This window comes from Muscardinus avellanarius, assembly GCF_963383645.1.
Source record: "Muscardinus avellanarius genome assembly, chromosome: 8".
Lineage (NCBI taxonomy): Eukaryota > Metazoa > Chordata > Mammalia > Rodentia > Gliridae > Muscardinus > Muscardinus avellanarius.
In genome coordinates this window covers 83,505,524-83,531,262 of record NC_137794.1, presented here as the reverse complement: position 1 = coordinate 83,531,262, position 25,739 = coordinate 83,505,524, and the positions used below count along the sequence as shown (strand labels likewise).

Here is a 25,739-nt window from a genome sequence, read left to right as displayed (position 1 = left end):
TCCCCAGGCCTATTTTATATTTTACTTAGAAACGGAATCTCACTAAGTTGTGGAAAGCCTAAGTTACTGAGAATGGCCACGAACCTGTGATCCTCCTGTCTTAGCCTCCCAAGTACTGGGATTACAAGTGTGTGCCACCATGCCCAGCAAGTCAATATTTCTTTAAAAGAGAAAATTGAAAATTTTTCTTTTCTGTTAATATGTTCTCTTTTGCTTCTATTAAAGTCCAGAAAGAAGCACGAAAATAACCAGTAATTTGCTATATATAAGAAATTATACAAAGGCTTACAAATTTCTTTTTCACCCTCATCTTTTCTATGTGTGTTTGTTTAATTTTGCAGCTATCTGAAAATGCCACTGTGACAATAATTTTCAATTAAAACCAAATGATAAGGCCAGGTATGGTAACATACACCTGTAATCCCAGTGACAGAGGAGACTGAAGTAAGAGGATCTAACATACAAAGCCAGCCTGAGAAACTTAGCAAGAATCTTTAAAAAAAAAAAAAAAAAAAAAAAGACGACGACCTGGGAACATAGCTCAGAGGGAGAATGTCTGTCTAGCATGTGTGAGGATCTGGGTCCAATACACAGTACCACAAAAAAGCAAAAATAAAATAACAAGGATGGCTAGTCCACTAAAAACAATAGCCTTGAGATGAGCCAAAATTATCAAGCTGGAAACTTGAATATTTGACATCAAGTAAACAGTAATGAATGTAACCATTGAAAAAGGAAGGAAACAAGTTATTCAATATACTGGGAGGGATTGAAAAAGATGCTATCTGTTACTCTTAAAACTTTATATAAACATGAAAACAGAAAAAATCATGGGCAGACTATAATCAAAAAAACTCAATCATAAGAAAATACTTGCTAATCATTTCAATTCCCACCCAAGCCAAATTTTAATGTTATATTCTCTTTACTGTCTCTTAAATATTAAGATCTATAAGCTCAATATACAATTTATTGGGGGTTTCTATACAATGAAATACCAGTAAATAAAATAAGTTATATTATTTAGTTAAAACCAAACTTTTGAATAATTTTTCTCAAAGACATATACATGTATATCTTTCTCTCCCTCTCCCCCGTGTGTATGTGTGTGTAAAAATCAAATTTATCTCTATATAAAATGTATCTCTACAATCTATATATAATACATCTCTCCATATAATTATATAGTGTATCTCCCTATATTATATAATATAATCTCTCTATATATAATGTATCCACATATAACCTATATATAATAATATACATCTCTGTTTCACTTACACATGCAGAGAAATCTGTAGGTAAAAGTTGTAGTAAAAGTTAGTATTATTACAAGTATTATTTTTATGTGTAAATAGATACATGGACATAGTTTCTCTTAAGGTAGATTTTGCTTTACTTTAATAAACATTTTTATAATGAAAAATATGCTTGAATTTGGATTCACGAATTCTTAAAAATTAAAAATTGGCATCTAAAACATGAGTTTTATTGAATTTTACTGAATTTAAAATATAAAACAAGCTGGGCATGGTGGCAACATGCTTGTCACCCCAGTACTTGGGAGGCTGAGACAGGAGGATCAGAGGTTCACAGCCAGCCTCAGCTACCTAGTGAGGCCCTCCACAACTTAGTGAGACCCTATTTCAAATTAAAGAATAATAAAAAAAAAAAATAGGGGTGGGGTGTGGCTTGAAGGTAGACTGCCCCTGTTTTCAATCCCCAGTTCTGCAAAATAAATAAATAAAATAAAATAAAATATAAAACAATAACAATACCTTTTGGAGGGTGGAGTTTATGGCCAGTTTTCTCACACCATCCAACTGGGTGAATATCCAGAGCATCTGCATTTACCCAGAAGTCGTAACAATCAGAATATCCATCAAAGTGAAGTTTTATCCGGTATCCACAAACCTAGATGAGTAATTAAGAAAACCATAAAATTTCATGTACACAAAATTCATAATATTCACATACATATAAAAAAATAAATTAACATAGACATCAGGTATAATGTAGAGTATGTTCATCAAACCATTCTCATTAACAGCAACAAAAACATCTATGCAAATTATAAAATCTAAAGCAATACTGCCAATGATAAACTGTGATGTTCTAGGGACATCTATGGTACCATTAGAATGATACTGATATGGGATAAAGAGTAACTATCCAACAAATACTTATCTTCTCTCCATTCACTAAATTGTAGCACAAGTCACAAGGGAAAGCTGGCAAAGCCAGAATCAGACCAGCACATTGACCCAGCTCCCACAGGGCCCAAGAAAGAGTCTTCCTACACTGAATGTGGCCGGCCAAAGATGGTACAGACCCAGAGAACAGTCCCCTGGTTCTACTTCATGGGCAACGGGGCTGGGGGGAAAAAAGCAGCTCTCAGTTCATACTTAGACCAGAGAGGATCCCTGTAATGTTACCAAGGACTCATCTATGTAATACATGACTACAGAAACTCACCTGGAGACATTCTGGGTTTATAGGACCTGAGCTAGGTCATGGTTTGTGGGCTCTTAAACATTCAGCCCTTCAATGCTCTTCCCACTAGCACAAGCAGGTATGTTCCAAGTGGATCCCCCCACATGAGACTTCTAACTACTCCAGGAACACCTGTCCTGCAGAAGCCCTACCAGGAGCCTTAAGACCAGAGTGCAGAGTCAGGGCAATTAATCCCCAAATAACAAGGTAGCTGCACAATTACTGTTGTGGAAAGGTCTCTAAAATATACCATTAAACTTGAAGCAGAAGAGCAAATTTATAGGATGAGTCAGTTTATTAGAAAATTATAGATGTGGGAGTCCATGTGTGTACTTATGTATATTTGGTTGTGTATATATTTATAAAGTATAGACATTTATATGCATATATTTACATATGCAACATTAATATATATGCAGATGCATAGTAAGTTAAGGTTAAAGACTTTGACAAAAGATTTAAAATGCTTTCTTCTGAAAGAAGCATAAAGGGAACAATGACCTTTTAAAATTTTATACATTAGTACTTTCTCAATTAGAATATATTGATGTTTTATACATATAAAGCTTACAACTATGATGACTTTCTGCAGAAGTACTAGAGTCTCTGTACAGGGTTGAGACTAGAATTCCTGGGAAGCTCAATCTCTCAGGAAGGGTCAGGCTGGTGCCACCTGCTCCACAGGGCACCAGGAGGGAGGAGCTGGGGACTGCTTCTCTACCATGCTCTGCATGTGGCTGTGTCTGACCCATGCATAGGAGCTGAATTATGCAGTTACGTACAGCTTCTAGGACCTCCAGGCCACACTGCCCTGAGCCTCTGCCCTGGAGTCTCCTCCTCCTGTTCTTCCCGCAATCTCCCTGTATACTGTTACAGAATGGAATGCATATTCCTTGGTAGATAATCTCCCTTATTCTCAGCCTCCCTGCTCATCCCTGCTTGCCTCTCTCAAGCCTCTGCCTCTCCTCAAGGCTGCTGGCTCCTCCTCTCCAGCCCACATGTGCAGAGGAGGTTGCTGCCTCTCTCCACACTCAGCTCCTCCACTCTGCTCCCCGAGGCTGTGGGGGGGGCTCCACCCCACCCCTCACTCACAGCTCAGCCCCACTTTCTCTCCACCCAGAGTACTTTGGTCATCCATATGGACAACCCACTTATAGAGTCCTGACTTCCTTGCACCCTTTGCCCTCGCCACTTCAGAAGTCACTGTCTATGTCTGTCCCCATTAGGAACTTATCTGCCCCACAGGCCCACTTGAAAAGTCCAACCCTGAGAAGACACCCTCTGTTCCTCCAGTTTGCTGGCCCAGCCACTCCCAATACACCTCTGCCTCAATCTCCACAAAAACTCTAGAATCTCACACTGTCCCTTCTATTTTCTTCCATGATAGCATCCCTCTCACTCCATACCCTCCTTCCCTTGAAATTATTTTGAACATTTTCCTGCCAAAATTTTTAAATTTTTGCCCAGCTGTCCTTTCTAAAATCTTTGCCTCTCAAAATCCCATCATCCCAAGTGTACAGCTGGTTAGCACCTACTCTAGTCTAGTGAATGGTGCTGGGAAAGGAAAAATTACATACAGTCTATTTCATTACTCATTATTCCTATTTGCACAGTCACCTGCTAAAACTGATTTCTAACCCCAAAATAATATACCAGCTGTTTGGGGCATGTGAGTAAAGAATACAGTTTTCCTTTCTCTTATGTATAATATTAACATGATATTCAAGTTGCTTTAGCTACCTGCCTCAGTTTCCCCATATGAAAGATGGGGGAACCCGCTCCATTTCAAAAGCTGGATGCTTTGGAGACCAACGTGAACAAAGAGATAAAAGCCCTTTGGTCAGCCCAGGCACACAGGCACTCCAGGTGGCTGCGGCTGTTATTCAGTGACTGCCATCACCCAGCCGTCACGTGCTGCGTATTCTGCAGGACCCAAGCTTCTTACACATCCACTGAGTCACTGAAAGAGTGCTATGATAACCCAAGATTGTCTCATTCTCTGGGAGGAAGTTTTTAAAAGATGCATGACCTGGCTCAAGAGACATAGCAAGGAGGCTAACAAAGGAGGAAAAGAATTTTATTGTGTTCCTAGTAATATGCTAGAGTCATAATATATATAAAGGTGTGTGTGTGTGTGTGTGTGTGTGTGTGTGAGAGGGGGGGGGACTTAGTTACTTTGTCTTGAAAATTTGGGAGATATCCCAAAATACTAAAAAAAAATATAGATATATCAGCTGATCTATTCCTTATTTTAAGGAACATAGTACAACACTGACTATGAAGTCAGAAAGACCTGGGTTCAAATCCTGGTTATACCTTGATGCTGTGTAGTTTGTATATATCACTTCATATCAAGTCTTCGTCCCCTCATCTAAACAGAGGAGACTCTCAGAGGACCGAATTCTTATGATGATTAGATAAGGTAATATACACACAACTCTAAGCACTGTGTCTGGCATGAAGTAAGCACTCAACCAATGGCAGTTTTTCTCGTTAAACTCCATGGTCACCAGTTTTTTAAAATAAATATGAAGCAAAGCTTACCTCAGCCACAGTGAGAACACAGTAGATAGACTGATGCTCAGGATCCACACCTTCTAACTTCATGCCGACTTTGAATCCATTTTTGTTATATGGAAAGGACTGGTACTAAAATACAAAGTGACAGCAGGGTTAGTACCATAGCAGTGGCCTCAATAAACATGTGAATAATTAGCATTCTTAAAGACTCTTCAACCAAACACATCAATTACTTCCAATAACCCAAAAGAATCGATGAATAACCCAATGAAAAATGAGCCAAGAGTATCAATAAGTCATCGAAAGGAAATTTCATGCTTTACAGCCTGTTCTTTTACATATTTTAAATGATGCTCAGCCTCAGAGTCACACAAAGTAAAATTACACCAAGATGTATTTCAACTATCAGACTGGTAAAGATCCATCAACTTGAAGACACTGTTTTGGTAAAGCTCTAGAAAGACAGATGGGGGCCTGTATCAGTAGCAGGAATAAAAACTGATATGATCCCTAACAATTTCATAATGCTTATAAAAAAAAAAACTAAACATTCTCTTTAACTTAGCATTTCTAATTCTAGGAGATTATCCAAAATGCACACAGGTGTAAAATGACAGTTATACAAGGTTATTCATTAGAGCATATAGCCAAAGATTTGAAAATATTTATCTGTATGTTATCAATAAATAGGAAGCAACTTAAATTTTTAAGGGATAGACTTAAGAGAGAATACTATGCATTATTATAAAGGAATGATCAAGGGATTAAAAACTGAAATAGAATTACCTCTAAACTTCCCAGTTAAACAAGCAAAGTACAAAAAGTACAGGACATATGTTGCCACAAAGTTTGAGAGAGACCAAAAGATTTTAATATGTATTCTACTCATATACATAAAATTTCCTAGAAAGGACATATACTAGTAACAGTAGTCACTTCAGGAGAGGCAAAACAATTTCTCGGGGGTAGGCCTTTGATGGACATATTTTTATGTTCTTTTAGCATTTTGACATTTTAAATTACACAATGTATTACTGATTCAAGTCATTACATGTATTTTATCTTTTTTTTAAAAAAGGGAAGATCAGCTGGGCATGGTGGCGCACGCTTATAATCCCCGCGCTTGGGAGACTGAGACAGGAGGATCACACAGGTTCAAAGCTGGCCTCAGCTACTTAGTGAGGCTCTCAGCAACTTAGTGAGACCCTGTTTCCAAATAAAAGTAGAAAATAGGTCTGGGACTATAGCCCAGAGGTAGAAGGCCTCTGGATTCCACCCCCAGTACCACAAAAAAAAGGGAAGATCAAAGTTACAGAAAATAACCATACAAAACAAGTTCACGTGTAATTACTATTAAGTTTAAACATTTTCAATGTAGATGTAATCATTCTACATCTACCATTCACCACTCTTTTAAAATCCCTTATGTTTGTTCACATATTAAAAAGAACCATGGATTGTTTATTGCATACCATGATTAGGTAAATATCTTAAACCAAGGATTGGCAAACTAAGTGTACGGGTCAAATACAGCCCACCACTAGTTTTGAAAATAAAGTTTTATTAGAGTAAGCCATGTATACTCATTTACATGTTATCTCTGACTGCCTTCATGCTACACAACCAAATTATATTGTTGCTACAGACATCAGATGCCCTGCAAAAACTAAATATTTACTACCTGGCCCTTTACAGAAAATATTTACTGACCTTTGTTTTAGTCTAGTGCATATGCAGAACTATATTTGATAACTGCGTTTTAATTGATTTTAAGTTCTTATAAAATCTTTTATTACTACTAATATTGTAACCTAAATTTTGATGCTTCATTGTTATAAAATATAAATGTGGCTCACGTTTATTCTCGAAGCCATTTTAACATGAGATTTAATGCCAGATTTTGTCTAATGTTTCAGTTATTAATATTAGTATTCCTGCTCAAAATCATGAGTGTAAGCCCAGTTAATGTTGAGAGAAGGGCATGCTGTGCCTCTTAGAGCAGTAGGGAAGGCACGCATACATGAATGCTAACTCCCCTCAGAGATTCCCTGCCATGTAATGCACATATAAAAAGCAATGTTTAATAAATTATTCCAGGTTACATTTCCTAAACAGATAGTGGAAATGACAATACTGATTCAGTTCAGTATTCCATCTCCTCTGCCCTTTTACACAGGGATTTTAGAAGGGTCCGTACCTCCTTGAAGAGCTTTGCAGGTACTGCCACAGCTTTTTCTTCCTCCAGGTAGGATGCCCAGCACCAGGCTTTCTTCCCTTTAGGAGGCAAACCTGGAAGGCAAGTGAGACTACATGATGGAAATGCCAGTCTGTGAAATCAATGATGTGTTTTGTGTCCTCTCACATCCCTGAAGACTGCTATGCTTATCTCTTCTCTTCCTTCCAAGGATGGTATTTCCCAGGCTCTTTTCCTAGATCCTTTTCCAAATAAATGAAAGCTGAGCAGTAAACTATGGCATATACACACAGCTATGAGGGCAGAAAAAACAGAAAAATGTGGAGTAAAGGAACAAGACCAGCAGGAAGGCAAAATATAACAGAAGCATGGAAGGTACAGGCTTTTAAAGCTTCTAAGAGCAGGATGCTCAAAACTTGTTTCCTAAGACATCAAGAGAAAGAAAGCGCCAGTGCATTGAGTGTTTAGAAAATGCTTGTTAGTCCTGAAAAAAGAGGGGGAGGAAAATATCGATGTAGTAGTAAGAAATTTTTAGGTGCAGAAAGAATACGTAAGTGATAAAAATAGGGAACAATTAAAATCAATTTTATTTTAATTCTGGCAAAATACTGGAAATGAGAGAAGTGTAACAGCTTGACTGGCAGCAAAGTTGGGGGAAAAGGATTTGGAGGATGCACTGAAACAGGCAAAACCAAAGGCCATAAAAAAAAATCTAATTTTTTTTTTCTTTTTTTGTGTGGTGCTGGGGATTGAACCCTGGGGCATACCATATCTGAGCTATACCCCCAGCCTGATTTTTTACCCTTTAATTTGAAACAGGGTCTCACTAAGTGCAGAGGGCCTCAATAAGTAGCGGAGGATATCCAAAAACCCAGATCCTCCTGTCTTTGCCTCCTAAGTACTGGGATTACAAGCATGCACCATCATACATGCCCAGCTTTTTTAAAAAAAAAAAAATCTAAACATTTAAAGAGAATAAATGAAACAATGTTCTAGAAGAGCCAGGGGTCTGGCAATTTTTCCAAAGTAAAACTTAAAGGAAAAGGAAAGAAAAGTTGTAGAAATAAGCTATTCTAATGCAGAGGACACCGTAATTTAGGAATTTAATTTACTCCCTTTAATCTCAGTGACATACAACATTAAAAAAAAAAACACCTCATAACCATTATGCTGTATGATTAAAGCAGGTGGAAATATTTCCAAGTATTTTTGAGGAAATAACTGAAGAATAAACAAAGAACACATCTGGATACTGAGGAAGAGTCTGACTGCAGGTGAGGAGTTGGGCTGTGCAGAGTAGAATGACCTGAAAAGAGTGGCTGGCAGGGCAAAGATGGCAGGCCATGGGGATAAAGCTGTGTGGAGGACACATAGGCCTCTATGGAAATGACCCAAGGCCAGCACCAAATAAGGGGACGGGTTCATACTGCCAAATCTTAACTGGGAACGCCTGCAGCTGGGTTCCTTCCTCACAAGAACAAAATGCTGCCTGAGGAACAATGGAGGAGAAACGTACCACATCATATGGCTGTTGTACTTGGAGGGGGAACATAAAAAACCTGAAATATTGGAAAATGAAAAAGAGCAAGGGTTTAGCTGGGCATGGTGGCGCACACTTGTAATCCCCTCACTTGGGAGGCTGAGACAAGAGGATCACACGGGTTCGAAGTCAACCTCAGCTACTTAGTGAGACCCAGTTTCCAAATAAAATATTTTTTAAAAAAGGTCTGGGAGTATAGCCCAGAGGTAGAAAGTCTCTGGGTTCCACCCCCAGTACCACCCCCCCAAAAAAAAAAAAAAAAGGAAAAGGAAAAAGAGCAAGGGTTTGATAAGGCTGCAGAAGTAGAAGCCACCTACCTGATGGAAAAATAATTAAAAGATATTCTCATGCTTACCCTGAAACTACTGGAAAAGGTACTAATTTCTATTGTTTTTCTGTATCTATTTCCTCATAGCCTTCATTTTTAATGACAAAACTGTATCAAAGAAAAACCAAAAGCAATGATGTAAAGTGTGCTGAACTGTGAAGACTAACACATCTACTTGTGTGAGCTGTTTTCAATTTCACCAAAGTACAAGCACAACTTTTCTTTCATCAGCTCACCCTGCTTCAAGACAGACGAATCCCCTCGTCTTTTCCTTCGGGCTCTCTGTGAACCTCTCAGGATTCTTCCATCTTGTTTGTTTTCCTGTAGCAAGAAAGGAAAGTTATGACTAAAAGTTCATAAAATATTGGCACCAATAAAAACTTAGCTAGCTGTCAGAAAGCTTTTTATTGTTGTTCTTTTCTTCAATTTCACTTCATAACTTTAAAGGAAAAGAATATAGTTCATTTGAACACTATGTTTCTTTTGGCCTGAGGTCATTAGAAAAGAACCACATCTCCAAGAATTACACTCTAGAAGGGCCCGGACACTGCTCTCTATTCAAAGTGCTTTCTGCTCTTGGCTCCAGGACCAGTCTGTCCTCACTCTTAGACCTCTCTTGCCCCCTCCTCTGCTGTCGTCTACACAGTCTAGTCCCTTTCCCTGGTCCTTAAGGCTGTTTCTATGCCAAGCACTCCTGACCTCCACTTCCAGGTCCCTGTCCTGATTCTCGGTGCCTGCATCCAACTATATACTTGAGACTTCCACCTGGACGGATGAGCATCTCAAACTCACAATGATCAGACTCCTGGTTCTCTATGCTGCCTCTGCTTCCCTGTCCTTAGTAAATGACATGATTATCCAGCCAATTGTTCAAACCAAAAATTGAAGATTCTTGGAATCCTTGATTCTTCTATTCTATTTCCTTCTCATACAACATTGTTATCTCTAACACAGACCTCAAATACACTGACTTCTGTCTTACATGGCCCTCCCACTTAGTCTATTACAAGAAACTTCTAACTGGTTTCTCTGATTTTATTCTTGCTCATGCATATTAAAGCTCTATTGGTAATTTTGGGGGGAGTAGAGGACCTAATGGGGGTTAAGCCCAGGGATATCCTGTCTCTGGGCTACAATCCAAGCCCTATTTCACTTTTACTTTGAAACAGTCTTACTAAATTGCTAAGGATCTCACTAAGTTGTTGACGCTACCCTCAAACCAGCAACCTTCCTGTCTCAGCCTCCTGAGTACTGGGATCACAGGTGTGTATGACCATATCTAGCTTCCATTGGGAATTTTAAAACATAAATCCTATTAAGGCCATTCTTTGCCTTCAACTTTGTGATGGTTTCCCATTACACACAGAAAACAATGAAATCCTCTACTGTTTTACCACAAAGACCTACTTGACCTGAATCACAGGAACCTTCTCAGCTTCCTCTCACCCTACTCTCCCCTCTCACACCATTCTCCACCCTACTGTCCTGTTTCCACTTCATACAACAGAACATGCCACACATACTCTCAACCTTGGGATTCTCCCTTAAAAGTTCCAAAGTTCACTGTCCAGAGGGCTCCTCACTCCTCTCTGAACAGAGCTGGGCGTTTTCGTTGTTGATTTGGTTTTTTTTTTTTTTTTTGGTACTGGGGATCAAAACCAAAGGTATTCTACCTCCAAGCTATACCCCAGACCATTTATTTTTATTTTTATTTTTAAACAGCATCTCGTTAAATTGCTGATGGTCTCACTAAGTTGCTGAGTCTAGCTTTGAACCTGCGAACCTCCTATCTCAGCCTCCTGAAAAATGATAGCTGGCTCCTCTAATTATTCAGAGCACAGATTTCATGTCACCTTCTTTGGGATGCCTCTCTGAAAACTCAACTTCCAGCAAAATATTCAGCCAATCACAATTCCCTATTTTAATTCTTAACACAGCACTTAGAACAAGCTGCTATTTTTCTTGTTCATTTTGTTTGCTTATTCTATGTTCCCTTAATAACAACAAAATGTTTCTGAGAGGAAAGACCCTAGCCTGCCTGTTTTGTTTATTCCTATTTTCCCAGCACCTAGAATAATGGTTAGCAAATAACAGAAGCTCAATATCGATCTTATATGAAATGCTCTAAGACCTTTAAGTTTTCTTTTCATACAGCCATTAATACAGACTTTAGGGAAAATATTGATGTTTGAATTAGCACCATTTGAATAATTTCCCCCAAATGTAATTTATATTTATGTACCACTTTCTATCCACTCACATAGTTTTATAAGATCTGTCTGTAATTTACCAAAATGATATTGGCATTTTGATGTTGAGAAAAATTTTAGATTTATCTTGAAACCGAAGGTTTTGTTGTTGATTCTTACCCCTGTAGTAAATTCAGGAAATCCCACCCTCTTTACCCTGAGGAAGGGCAAGGACACCATTATTTATCATTCCCACTTTGAGATGAGGGCTGTGAAGCACTACGAAGCTAGGTAACATGTGAACAGAAGTAGTCCTGAATCAGATGTGAACTCAAGTCACTGGCCCCAGACAAGGCTTGTAACCATGATGCCACCATTCAAGGAACTCCCTGGCAGCCGAACAAGAGATACTAACCATTTCATCATCTCTCTCGTCTCCGTCTTCCTTGGGGTCAGCTTTCACAGATAATTTTGGTTTTTTCTTCCGACTACACTTAGGATCTTCTTCCTCGTTATCTTCTCCTATGTCCCTTTCTTCCTTCTGATCTCTGTTGTGTTTATAACCCCAAAACAGTGACAGGAAACAATACCTATCAAATATCTATATGTTGATTATCAACTCAAAAATAACTTCTTATAAAACACGCCCAAAGGAAAACTACTTAATCATTAGGAGAAATAGGCATTAGAATACCATATACAGGTAATACTTAAAACCACTATTACATAGGATACCTATCAGAGTGGAAAGTGGAAATTATCATATATCAATTTCAAAAGAAGACTAGACATATATATGAAATAAGTCCTAACAAGTTTACATTTATTTATCTCCCATAAAAGAATCAATGATTTAGAAATCTTCAGACCAATTCTAAAACAAGGATCTAGCAACTTTCTTTCTCTTTCCTTCTTTCCTTCCTTCTTTCTTCCCTCCTTTCATTATTTTTGTGTATGTGGGAAAGGTACTAGGAATTGAACCCAGGGGTATTCTATATTCAAGCTTTACCACCAGCCTGTTTTATTATTTTACTTTGAAACAGAATCTCGCTAAGTTGTTGAAACTGACATCAAACCTGCAATCCTCCTGTCTCAACCTCCCAAGTATTAGGGTAATAGGAATGAGCCACCATACCTGGCTGGATCTAGCAATGATTAAGAATGGCAAATCTAACCAAATAGACCAAGAGCAACTTTTTTTGTTGTTGTTTTGTTTTCTGCAGTACTGGGGATGGAACCCAGGGCCACTATACCTCCAAGTTACATACCCAGCCCTATTTTTCATTCTTTATTTTGAAACATGGCCTCACTAAGTTGCTGAGGCTGCCTGCAAAATTGTGATTCTCCTGTCTCAGCTTCCCAACTTCTGGAATTGCAAGTGTGGGCCACCACAGCTGGCCCAAGAGTAACTTTGTAAAGCATCAACTGCAGCAAAACCAGACAATTGCCAAGGCTGTGCAGATTAAAATATATGGGAAACTCTACTGAAACATAAATATCAAGTCATTTATTTTCAGTATACAATTATATGCAAGAAATACACCACCTTGCTGATTAGCTGAACTTTATCGGGCAGCCCCCAACTGGGAATGTAACATAGTACTTCTAGTCACAGTTGATGTCCTCTGCACACTGGGTCTGCACCCTGAGATCATCCTACCATGACTCACTTTGTCATCCACCATGCCATGTTTATTCAGGTAATCACCAACCCTGGGAGTTTTGTTCCACATGTGGAGTTTTAACTGAGTTACCAAAGAACTCCCAAATTATAAACAAAACTCTATATCCATAAATACTGGAATCATCAAAACATATCCAGAGTCCAGAAAAATCCAAATAGTCTTAGATGGGAAGCAATCAGAGTAATATAAGCATAGGGCCAATGACAGAGGCAAAGGTTGTACTACAGGCAGAACATGGATAGCACAACCCAGACCAAGTGTCACTAAAGTCACCAGGTGCAATAATAGGGGCATGACCCATGTGTTCTCAGAGATAAAGACTCTGGAAAAAAGACATGAGTGGGTAACACATGTCAGAGAGCACAAAATCTCGGTATTCTCTAAAACCTACTTTCAAGATGGAATGGGGCAAAACCTACTTGTCTTTGACATGCCGAGCACAATTCTGGCTGCAATAGTTTCCTCCAGAAAGACACTCATCTACATTGCCATACTGACAACAGTTCTCACAGAATTGAAGCCCTTCCACTTTCATTGGATCCTTCAGCCTGAAAGGCACCCCAGTCTTCTCTGAAAAGACTAGAAGATGGAATAAAAAAGAAAAGAATTAAAACAATGACAGAAGACATTACAAAATACATTTAAACTTTTTCTTCTAATAATTTTGTTAGCCACACAATAAAGAATCATGTTTGTTGAATGAATGAATGATTAAAGTATAGAATTTGGGGAGAGGGGAATGGATTTCTGAACAGAAAATCATCAAATAATTTCTAGAACAAATATTAATCTGCATATAAACAAAAACTTAGGCAAGGCTTTTTCTATACAAAGTAAAATGAAGAAAACTTCACAAATCACCAAATCCAGAAGATAAAACTGTCAATCTACAGAATTCTGATTTATCAGTATATCTCTGATAAATTTAAAAGGGCCAAATATGTTATTTCATGTTTATAACCTTTGGGTGAGTGGTTTTTTTTTTTAATTTAAGCAAAATTCCTGACTAAGCACAGCATCTATTTTACTTTCTAAATTTCCTGAATAATAATTATCCAAATAATTTCCTTCTGTCTGAATCATTCATTCAGCAAACATTTATTAGGCACCAATTTACGCTGGACACTGATAATGACAGTACAGACCTTGCCCAAGACAGTTCACAGTCTAGAGGAGAAGACAGGCAATAAAACCAATATGTACAACAAAATGTGATGCATGCAACAATAGAAGCATGAACGAGTTCCAGAAGTAGTAAAGAAGAAAAAGTGATTCATTCATCCTGGGGTGAGGTCAGGGAAGGATTTTCTGATACAAAGCCTCAACAGGGTTTTGAAGGCCAAAGAGAAATTTACCAGGTAGACAAAGAGAGAAATGGCATTTGAGCCAGAAAAAAAAAGAAAAAGAAAAAAAAAGAAACCAGCATGAGTAGAGGCAAGGAAGCATGAAACCACAAGACAAGTTGGGAAAATTACAGATAAAAGTCCGTGCTGCTGGCACTGCAGGAACACAGCATATAGAAAAGGGGAGAGAAAGTGAGAGACAGGGCAGGCAGGTGGGTGCAGGTCACCCAGGTCTTGGGATGTTTTGCTAAAGAGGTAAAGAGAAATCAGCAAGTGTCAGATAAGCAATCCACATAATTCCTCTGACTTCAGGTTACAGAGTAAGTTGAAAGGAGGTGAGATTAGTAGCAAAGTGATTACTTAAGAGACTTCTGCAATAGTTCAGTTAAGAGTTGATAAGGGACTAAATTCAGGCAGTGACAGTGATAATAGAAAGGCCAGATCTGAAACATACTGAGGAAATAAAAAACCAAGAGCATCAAGTAACAGGATATGGGGATGGGAAGAACAAATTCAGGATGACTCCTGTATTTCTGGCTTGTCCACTGGGTGGATGGTGCTACCATCAACTGAAGCATGGATTAAGGAAGAAAGAGCGGGCTTGGGGAAGGGAGAAAGAAATAGAAAATGAGTTGCATTTCAGACATGTGGAGTTTGAGGTACCTGTGGGACATCCAGGTGGAGATGTCCAGTAGGCAGGTGGAAATACGGGCCTGGAGCTCGGGGGAGAGGTCGGGGCTGGAGATATAGATTTAGGAGTCATCAGCATATAGGTGTTAGTTACAACCATCGGAGTAGATAAGAAAAAAAAGTGGTAGGCTTTCAGCTAAATCACCTGTGTAGGTGACTACAACTTGGATTTACTTGACAGTTTCCAACTAACCTAGTCCTATTACAGATCTGGCATTAGGAAAGAAGAGCATTTATAGTTATTTTAAAACATAAAAGCTGGCTCCTATCAGTTTCATTCTCTATATTTACCTAAGAACATGAGACACAAAAATCATTCAGGACTTTCAAAGTTCTGGCCTATGATAAACTCTTAAAATATTCTCTCAAATCTCTCAATAGTTAGAAATACAATGCAGATAATTCTTTCTTACCTTCTTGAGCAGTTGGTACCATCCATGTGGTGGTAGCTGTTGCTTTTTTAACGTTTTCCATCTCACTCTCATCTGTAATAACTTCCAGGGCCCCAAACTCATTTACCCGAAACTAGGAACAGCACAGAAGAAATAAGTTTTACAAAAGTGCTCAGGACACTAATTATTCCATAGCTGACACATATAGTCTTTAAGCAATTTAACTACGTGATAAAAGCTACTTTATTCTTTTTTAATTTTTTGGTGGTACTGGGGTTACTGGAAACCCTTCTACCTCCGGGCTACACTCCCAGACCTATTTTTATATTTTTATTTGGAAACAGGGTCTCTTAAGCCAGCGAGGCTGGCTTCGAACCAGCACGATTCTCCTGTCCCCACCTCCCAAGTGCAGGGATTACAAGCGTGCGCCACCACACCCAGCTAAAAGCTACTTTAAACAATTGTTTTTTGCATAAGGGTTATTAAGACCTCTGCATTTTACCAATTTTGGAACTGAGGGAAGAAAATAATGCAGCATGTACCTCTGAAGATGTGCTTTCCAAAGAGTTGCCAGTTACCTTTATTGTCATTTAAGACACTTTTTTCAGACTTGTTTATTTCTTTTTTTTCTTTTCCTGTGGTACTGGGAGTGGAACCCAGGGTCTTTCTACCTCCGGGCTATACTCCTAGACCTATTTTTTGGAAACAGGGTCTCACTAAGTTGCTGAGAGCCTCACTAAGTAGCTGAGGCTGGCTTCGAACCTGTGTGATCCTCCTGTCTCAGCCTCCCAAGTGCAGGGATTATAAGAGTGTGCCACCACGCCCAGCTTAGACTTGTTTATTTCTTAATGTCCCTCCCCAGAACTACACTTTCTCTTTCTTTTACTGCCCTTTAAAATCCTCCATTATCTTCACCTCTACTGTTCTAAAACAACTGGAAAGATCTGTGAGAACTGAACAAGTCTACTAGCTAAAAGCCAATTTTATTACTAAACAGTCAAGGGCACACTGATTTCATGAACATTCACATTTCTAATAACTAAAAATCTCCTACCCCATGGCAAACTGCAAAGTATGTTTCTACAACAACCTGGTTGTACTTTGAGTGTGTTGAAGGCTTAACCATTACCTATGTGCAGGGCCCTGTTCTCTCTGAAACATCTAGGATTACTCTAATGTCAGTGAATTTGTAAGTTTTCTGTATTTCTTCTGATTTTCCACAAAACAGAATGGCAATAGGCTTTCATAAATGTAAGGAGATAAAAGGCAGAAAGTTCAAAATTCAAAAGGGTAATAAAACGTTTTAGATCCTTCACTGAATTACACATCATCAGCATGCAAGGCCCTCCACTTTCCAATGGGGACAGTATTCTGTATCAATAGCATTATTTTATCAAATTATATTTAGAATCCAAGTTAGAAAAATCTTAGGCAAAGTATATCAACAATTATAATCTTTCCATCAGGTGCCAACAGTACCTTAAACATTTTTCTACATGCATAGGCCATAATTATTAAATTATCAAATGTCATTAATTTCTCACTACTGTAAAGTCCAGATCAAGTTCTCAAGAAATTTTTGCACAATAAATCTCGCATGGCATGTCAGTCTAGGAAGTGAAAGAAGTTCATGAGAGTAATGAACAGAGAGCCAGGTGTGGTGGCGCACCTTGTAATCCCCGTGCTAGGGAGGTAGAGACAGGAGGATCACGCAGGTTCAAAGCCAGCCTCAGATGGCTTAAGAGACCCTGTTTTCAAATTTAAAAAGCATAAAATAGGTCTGGGAGTATAGCCCAGAGGTAGAAGGGTTTCCAGGAACCCCAGTATCACAAAAAAAAAGAAAGAAAAAAAAAGAAATGAACAAAGAATAACTTTACTTTGGGGGAAAAGAAACATTAACCTAAAAAAATTATTCTTAATAGTCAACTTTGAAAATAGAGTATTTCATAATAAGGCTGACAGTACCATCTACTGGGCAAGAGTAGTAAAAACAAGTTGTAATGATAATTATTAATTAATGATATTAAAGAATGTGACAAAAATTCTGAATTATTTTTTTAAAATAGGGAAAAACTTGATAATTCACATTATATAAGCAATTTACATTTACATTACACAGAAAGTGTCCTGTGGCTCAAGTATGCAAATTATTGCTAATCTGTAAACTGCCCTACATTTCAAACACTGAGGAAGAGAATAATATTAGTAGAATCTACAAATAAAAATTATTACACATGGAAATGTTTGACTCATATACTTTATTGTTGCATATTTCCATAATACAACAATCAACTTAGTCACTTTTCCTTCTAATATTAATTGCCAGTAACTGACCCAAAGTTAAAATACAAAATAGAACGCCAGGCGTGGTGGCACACACTTGTAATCCCCGTACTTGGAAAGTGGAGACAGGAGGATCTCACAGGTTCAAAGCCAGCCATGGTGGCTTAAGAGACCCTGTTTCCAAATAAAAATGTAAAAATAGGTCTGGGAGTGTAGCCTGGAGGTAGAAGGGTTTCCAGGAACCCCAGTACCACAAATAATAATAATAACAAAAATAAAATAAAATACAAAATAGAAATGCAATGTCATTTAGGGACACTGAACTCCTTTAAGTCAGATATCCATGGATGGACTTCAAAAGTTGATCTTTGAAATGTGAGCAAAATTATGGTATGTACACAAATATATTTGGGAAAACAGGACCCACAGATTCCATCATATCCTCAAAGGCATCCTATAACCCTGAAAGCATAAAGCACATCTTCTCTTACCAAAGTTACTTATCTCAAAAATTGAAAGCCTCATAGCATCCTATCATATGCAAAAAGATATAGGGATCAAGCATCTCCATAGCTTCTCAAATAAGAATTTACTGTGTCTTCCAGGAAACTATTGTATTGTATTATATTGATATTGTAGAAAATGTTATACAGCATAGGATTTTAGGTACTAACATTATTGAAGTTGTAAAACTGAATTCCAGAAAGACTGATTCACTTCCTAACTTTTTCCCCCAATGAAACAGTTTCTGGAGTTAGTAATACTTTTATAAGTGGCTTTAGAATGATGAAAACGTCAACTTTGTTTTTTTTAATTATCAGTTCTTTTAACCTAGAGAGCTAAAATCATTATGAAATTTTTTTCAAGTGAGCCTCCACTATACAATAAAGAATATAGAAATAAAAAACTTTACAAAAAGAATTACTGAGCAAACAAAACACAATGGCTGACATGGTAACTTTGTTTGCATGTGGATATATCTAGGTTGATCAGAAAACAATTATGCCTGAAATAAATAAAAGGTGGCAAAGGTTTAGTTGTTTGGCTTGACTTAAACTACCTTTAACTGATTCAATTCTCTTCTTAATTTTTGCTTATAGAGGCAGAAGATCCTTTGCCTGTTTTTGCTTGTCTTTAATAATGGATCATTAAAAGATACTATCAAGGTTATTATTTTCATTTTATTACTTTCTATGCTGATATGCGAGTTGTAATTACCAATGTGTTTTAAGAGTGAAGATGTTTGGTAGCTAAACTGTTTTAAACATTAATCAAGACAAGGCAGAACCATGCATTAAGAGTACAGTGAGTTCTATAGCTGGTTTCTGCCTGGCTGCTACCAGGTCTCCTTTTCAGCTACATGGCAATTATTCTTACGAGATAAGATGCTATCACTCTCAGGAGAGTATCTGCATTCTACTGAGGGACTTCCATTCTACTGAGGGACTTATGACCCAGAGGAATAACTCTCTATGGATAGATTTTAAACATCATTTAGAAGTTCAAGTAGAAAAACTGCTTAAGTGCTGGGAGCCCTGCTGGGTACCTTTCCACTACCACATAGTCACCTGCTTGTCCTGATGGTTGGTCCAGAGACATTAATCTAAAAATATTCATTCATTCATTTATTTTGTAGAACCAGGAACTGAACCCAGGGGCATTCTACCTCTGAGCTACACCCACTACTCTATTTTTTTTATCCTTTATTTTAAAACAAGGTCTCACTAAGTTGTGGAGGGCCTCACTAAGTAGCTGAGGCTGACCATGAACCAGGATCCTCCCGTCTCAGCCTCCCAAATGCTGGGATTACAAGTTGGGGTCACCATACCTGGCTGTATGGAGGATCATGGTTTGCGGACAGCCTCAGCTACTTAGGCCCTTCACAACTTAGTGAGACCCTGTTTCAAAATAAAGAATAAAAAATAGGACTGGGGGATGTAGCTCGGAGGTTGAATGCCCCTGGGTTCAATCCCCAGACCCCCCACACACACACAAAAAAAGAACAAATTAGTCAATTGTGAAGTTCCCAAACGTGCTTAAGGCAGAAATTCCTTGATGATGTGTTTTCAAGACTGTCAGTGAATACTTGTGGTTCTCCCCAACACTTTATACCTCTGAAGATCCTCTCTATTCCAGAAGCCCTTCTCTTGCCTCCTCCCACTGCTGTCCCCTAGAAATCTTCAAGAAAACATCTACATATTTTCAGCACCAGAAGCCCAAATTATCCTGATCTTGACGCCTTCAGTCAAAATAAGTTTTTACTTCCTCCATCCCTTTAACATTTTCCTTATATCTCTGTGTATACAAAAATATTCTATCCATAGACAGTAGTATAGCAGTGTTATGAGAATCAATTTTAATGCCAGAGAAGCCTGGTCTTAAGATAACTTTTACCTTGAGTGAATAACCACTGTGGACCTTTATTTCCCCATCTGTAAACTGACAAGATAGACATAAATTCTTTCAAAAAGGATTACCTGAAAGGGTGCACTGAAAAGATGCAGGTAAAGTGTTCGGCAGGGAGTTTGTTCCCTATTCTTCCCACTTCTGCAATTAAAGATGTCTGCTGTTTTACATATGGGTTCGTCAGCCCAGTACAGAGGAGAAAGGGGATTACAACAACAGACAACAGTAAGAAGGGCCCGAAGTAGGAAGTCACTAGTCGTTTGAGATAGATAGAAAACAAAGAGGTACTGAGGAATAAAATGAAGTGTACCCAGACAGGAAAATGGAGGCCATATCATCAAAACAAACAAACAAAAAAACCTGCAGAAAATGTATAGGGCTTGAACTCTGCTGTGAAAGATACTAGCAACTGCTCAAAAAAGTTAAAACATAAGAGTGACATAACTCAATTGGCCAGCAATCATGAGGCTCTACAGAAGAAAATGCTTTCAAAACGGCCCAAACTGCAGCACATAAAACTTGTTACCATGGTAGGAACTGACCTCTATGCATTCGCTGCCTCTTCATTCTGAAACAGGGTCTCACTGAGTTATAAAGGGCCTCACTAAGTAACTGAGGCTGTCCCCAAACCGTGATCCTCCTGTCTCAACCTCCCAAATTACAAGCGTATACCATCATGCCCGGCTTTCTAATATTTTATTTTTGTGAAAAATCAGTTGAGTGAACTTCAGTGGGCTACCACCCTGTTAGAAAATCTACATGATCATGCCCATTTGGACAACCATTGGTGGGAGGGGTAAGGGAAAACGGGGGCAGGGGGGAGAGGGCACCAAATATAGTTTAAATGTATACTATTTATGTTCAATAAAAAATTGTTAAAAGAAAAATAAATAAATAAATAAAGATAAAAAAATAAAATAAAATAACATAGCTAGTAAGCCATGGGGGGGGGGGGGGACAGAAGACTGGGTAGTGTCAGTGAGGCAGAGAATGATGTGAGAGAGAAAATTTCATGACTTATCTAAAGTATGTATGTATGTATGTATGTATGTATGTATGTATGTATTTATTATTTATGCCGTACTGGGGATGAAACCCAAGGAGATATTCTACCTCTGAGGTATACCCACAGCCCAATTTTTTATTCTTCATTCTGAGACAGGGTCTCACTGAGTTATAAAGGGCCTCACTAAGTAGCTGAGGCTGTCCCCGAACAGCAATCCTCCTGTCTCAGCATCCCAAATTACGAGCGTGCACCATCACGCCTGGCTTTCTAATATTTTATTTTTGTGAAAAATCAGTTTCTCAGCCAGTGTGGTGGCACATGCTTAGAATTCCATTGCTTGGGAGACTGAGACAGGAGGATTGCACAGGTTCGAAGCCAGCCTCAGCTACTTAGTGAGACCCTGTTTCCAAATAAAGTATAAAATAGGTCTGGGAGTATAGCGTGGAAGCAGAAAAGCCCCTGGGTTCCACCCCCGGTACCACACAAAAAAAAATCAGTTTCTCAATCAGATCTCTTAAGCAACTCAATTTTAATACAAAGAGCAAGTGAATCAGAAGTCCTTAGCAATATAATCAATGGGCTAGTCTCTGAATTTCAGATAAAAAGGATTATAAGTCATGAAATAAATAATAAATTTTAAAATTATTTTTAAAGTGAAGTATCAAACTGTCTACAGTACATGGAATGAACTGGACATGTGGCAATTACCTCAGCATTACAATCTAAACAGGCCAGATTCTAATACACACTAAATGGTTTAATAACCAGATTACCTTAGAAAAAGTAATAAACTATTTCTAGTTTGTTGCTTTGAAGTCCTTAAAGCAAGCTGGATGTGGTGGCACACACTTGTAACCCCAGCATTTGAGAGGCTGAAACAGGAGGATCACAGTTCGAGGACAGCCTCAGCTACTACTTAGGGAGGCACTTGCAACTCAGTGAGACCCTGTTTCAAAAATAAAGAATAAAAACTAGGGCTGAGGGTGTAGCTCGGAGGTGGAATTCCCCTGGGTTCCATCCCCAGTACTGGAAAAAAAAAAAAAGAAATCCTTAAAGCAATACAAATTTCTTAGCGTTAGAAATGAATGAATGAATGTCACTCTGCTGTCAAAAGGTAACAATAAAAATTGCAAATTTCATCATTCACCTGTCATTAAATTAAAGGAAAGCCACTGAGAAGTAAAGGAATAAAAATATATAAGAAAAATAAGGAAGTACAGGGGGAAAAGGGCAATTTGCATAATAAATTGCAAATGCAGAAAATAGTTTAGGTGTTTTATAGATATTATTTTTTTCAATCTTCATAAATACTTTATGATAATGAATCTTAATACAAATTCTAACAGCCCCACTTTATATATGAGGCTTCAAAAAGTTAGAGAATGTAAAATAATGTAACACAGCTCAAGTGGCTAATATGTGGTTGGCATTATCAGAGTTCTAAAGGAGGAAGGGTACTAAAGAGTGAATTCAAGGACATTCTACCTTTAAACTACACCTCTGGCCCATTATTGTACTTACTGTTTGGCTGTTTGCTTTAGAACAGGATCTCCTTGGGCTGCTGAGAGTCTAAGTTGCTGAGGCTAGTCTCAAACCTGATCTCCTGTCAGCCTCCCAGTTGCTGGGATTACAGGCATGTGCCACCACATCCGCTAAGAAATAGTTTTTCTTTCTCCAAAAATGTTTCGCAACCTATCTCTATTGTAGTCATTTAATTCTTATTTTACTGCAAGAACCAAAAAGCTTAAAGACCAAGAAGCCTGACCTGTTCAGGGTCACAGAACAAAAACCCCATCTTTTTTTGGCAATTTTTTAATTGACACATAGTATTTGTACATTTATGGGGTACAATTATGATAATTCCACACTTGCATACAATGTATAATAATCAAATCAGGGTAATAGCACTTCCATTTTCTCAAATATCTATCATTTCTATGTAAGGAACTTTTGAGCTCTATTATTTAATCAAATCAGGGTAATAGCACTTCCATTTCCTCAAATATCTATTATTTCTGTGTAAGGAATCTTTGAGCTCTATTATTTTAATTGTTTTAAGATATATTATATAGTGTTTTAGATTATAGTTACCTTATTAATTAATTTATTTATTTATTTCTACTGAGGGTAGAACTCAGGGACATTCTAACTCTGAATTATATTTATTTTGTGGTACCGGGGATTGAATCTAGGGGCATGCATTCTACCTCCAAGCTACATCCCTAGATCTAGTTTTTATTCTTTTTTGTTGTTGTTATTGTTTTGTTTTGCAATACTGGGAGGTGGAACCCAGGAGCATTCTACCTCTGAGCTAGACCCCCAGCCCTATTTTTTATTCTTTATTTTTTGAAACAGGGTCTCACTAAGTTGCAGAAAGCTTTACTTAGTAACTGAGGCTGTCTGCAAACTGATCCTCCAGTCTCAGCCTCCCAAATGCTGGGATTACAAGTGTGCACCACCACACCCGGCTTTTATTCTTAATTTTGAAATAAGGTCTCACTAAGTTGCTGAGGGCCTCACTAAGTAGCTAAGGCTGGTCACAAACCTGTGATCCTCCTGTCTAAGCCTCCCAAGTACTGCCATTACAAGTGTGTGCCACCAAGTCCAACTTTATAGTTATCCTATTATGATAAAGAACACTAGAACAAAATACTCCTATTTTGGTACCTATTAAACACACACACACACATACACACATCTCCAGATGTCACTAAACCTCACTGCAATATTTTTGTTACACCAAGTTATTTGAGATATTGGCACACTGCACTTAATTAAACCTAACCAAACTAAAACACCGAGTATTTTTCCAATGACAACCAGATTATCCAAATCTTAACACTGAGGATGAACAAAGGCAGACTTGGCTAAGACACTTGTCAAACAGCCATGGAAAGGAATTTGATTCCAGGAGGCCTAAATTAGGAGGCAGAAATTTCTATTCAAGAGAGCCTTGAACACCAAGCATTAGAGAGGCAAGCCACATGATAGCTTGTTAGGGAGCTAGAAAGTTCAAACACCTGAATGACCAAGTGCAAACACAAAGTCTAAAAAGCAATGGACAGGTTCAAGGTCCCAGAGATAGGATCAGAGCAAAAGTAAACCAGAAATGAGAGGTGAGACAGTGGGCTTCCCAGATGGCTGCCTACACAAGCACTTTCATGAGGCAGTAAAAGCCGTCCTGGGGTGGGACTGAGGAGGCTGGGGAAAGGGGGTAGCGAAAGCACATACAAAAGGAGTAGAACAAAATGCCTAAAAAGAGTCCTCATCTACACAAAAGCAGTCTAACCTATATGGAAGACCTGCATTTGAACAGTGATTATACAAAAATCAACTGTTTACAACATAAATATTTTAAGAAACATGAATAATCTCATTTATTCAGTATTTAGATATTATCTAGCTTTTAAATGAGAATGCTAGGACATAGGGAATGTGGTTAGTCACTTGAAGTTACAAAATCCATTACTATAAAAATCTAAGAGGCTAGGATATCTACAAAAATGAAATTTCTGGACTTTTTATCTTTTTATCTTTTTATCTCTGCTATTTCTGCATTTATAAGCTATTATAATAGAGTCAAAAGTGAGATGATGCTCCTTGAAGCTATAAATCAATTTCTGTAACAAAGCACATGCTACAGAAATATTCGTGCTTCCCCTAACCCAAGTGACAAAAGCTCCTGCCAACCCATCAACATGTGAAATTGTCTCCTGAGTTTACTGTAGAGACCTAAGCATGACAAAACACTTAAAGCACTATGCTAAATGCTTTTAATTATTATTTCATATATGTATTCATTTTAAAATAACTACACACACAGACGCAAATGCACATAAAGTTGCATGTAATAAAGAGAGCTTACCTTCAGATCACTTCCTGGTAATGTTCCTACTCCATCTTTCCAGTCCATGACACTGAACACATCAAACTCTTGACCACTTGTGCTAGACGCAGATTCAGTCATGATTTACTGTTTAACCTGAAAAGGGATAAATATATCACTAAGTACTCCATATACAAATCATTTTTTAACTTAGTGATCAGACTTCAGTTTCCCTTAATTAGATAAATTTTCTTCATCACAGTATCTCATATCCATAGATCTATTTAAAACCAACTGCTTCAGCTGGGTGTGATGGCGCACGCTTGTAATCCCAGCATTTGGGAGGCTGAGACAGGAGGATCACAGTTCGAGGACAGCCTCAGCTACTTAGTGAGGACCTTTACAACTCAGTGAGACCCTGTTTCAACATAAAGAATAAAAAATATGGCTGGGGGAGTAGCTTTGAGATAGAATGCCTCTAGGTTCCATCCCCAGTACCACCAAAGAAAAAAAAATTGCTTCAAAAATACTGTTGACTGGGCTGCAAGTATAGCTCAGTGGTTAAGAACACTTGCCTAGTATGTGTGAGGCCCCAAGTCTGATCTCTAGCACCACACACACACACACGCGCGCGCACACACACACACACACACACACACACACACACAATTATACTTTTAAGTACATATTTTAATATATATGTATATATATAAATAATAGCTTTTGCCTAATGTAGTTGTAAATTATAGGAGAAAATATAGTTTTAAAATGTTAAAGTAAACTTTTGCAATTCTTAATAAGAAAAGAAATTCACTGGTTCATAACATATTTACTTAAAACAAAA

The 25,739-nt window shown here is 38.1% G+C and overlaps 1 protein-coding gene across 2 annotated transcripts in view; it reads right to left on the bottom strand.

Moving 5' to 3' along the window:
* The window catches only part of L3MBTL3 (L3MBTL histone methyl-lysine binding protein 3), a gene marked incomplete at both ends in the record, with an annotated part of 105,380 nt that extends 80,329 nt beyond the window's left edge, over nucleotides 1-25,051 (bottom strand). Inside the window, 9 exons of one of the 2 annotated variants that reach the window (XM_080700740.1) lie at nucleotides 1,779-1,914; nucleotides 5,038-5,142; nucleotides 7,211-7,302; nucleotides 9,312-9,396; nucleotides 11,680-11,812; nucleotides 13,369-13,528; nucleotides 14,956-15,030; nucleotides 15,396-15,507; nucleotides 24,935-25,051. In XM_080700740.1, the coding sequence (XP_080556866.1) occupies nucleotides 1,779-1,914; nucleotides 5,038-5,142; nucleotides 7,211-7,302; nucleotides 9,312-9,396; nucleotides 11,680-11,812; nucleotides 13,369-13,528; nucleotides 14,956-15,030; nucleotides 15,396-15,507; nucleotides 24,935-25,036 (1,000 nt within the window). The remainder of the gene's footprint in view (nucleotides 1-1,778; nucleotides 1,915-5,037; nucleotides 5,143-7,210; nucleotides 7,303-9,311; nucleotides 9,397-11,679; nucleotides 11,813-13,368; nucleotides 13,529-14,955; nucleotides 15,031-15,395; nucleotides 15,508-24,934) is intronic. The other variant, XM_080700741.1, reaches the window with a different exon arrangement.
* Between the last annotated feature and the right edge of the window lie 688 nt (nucleotides 25,052-25,739).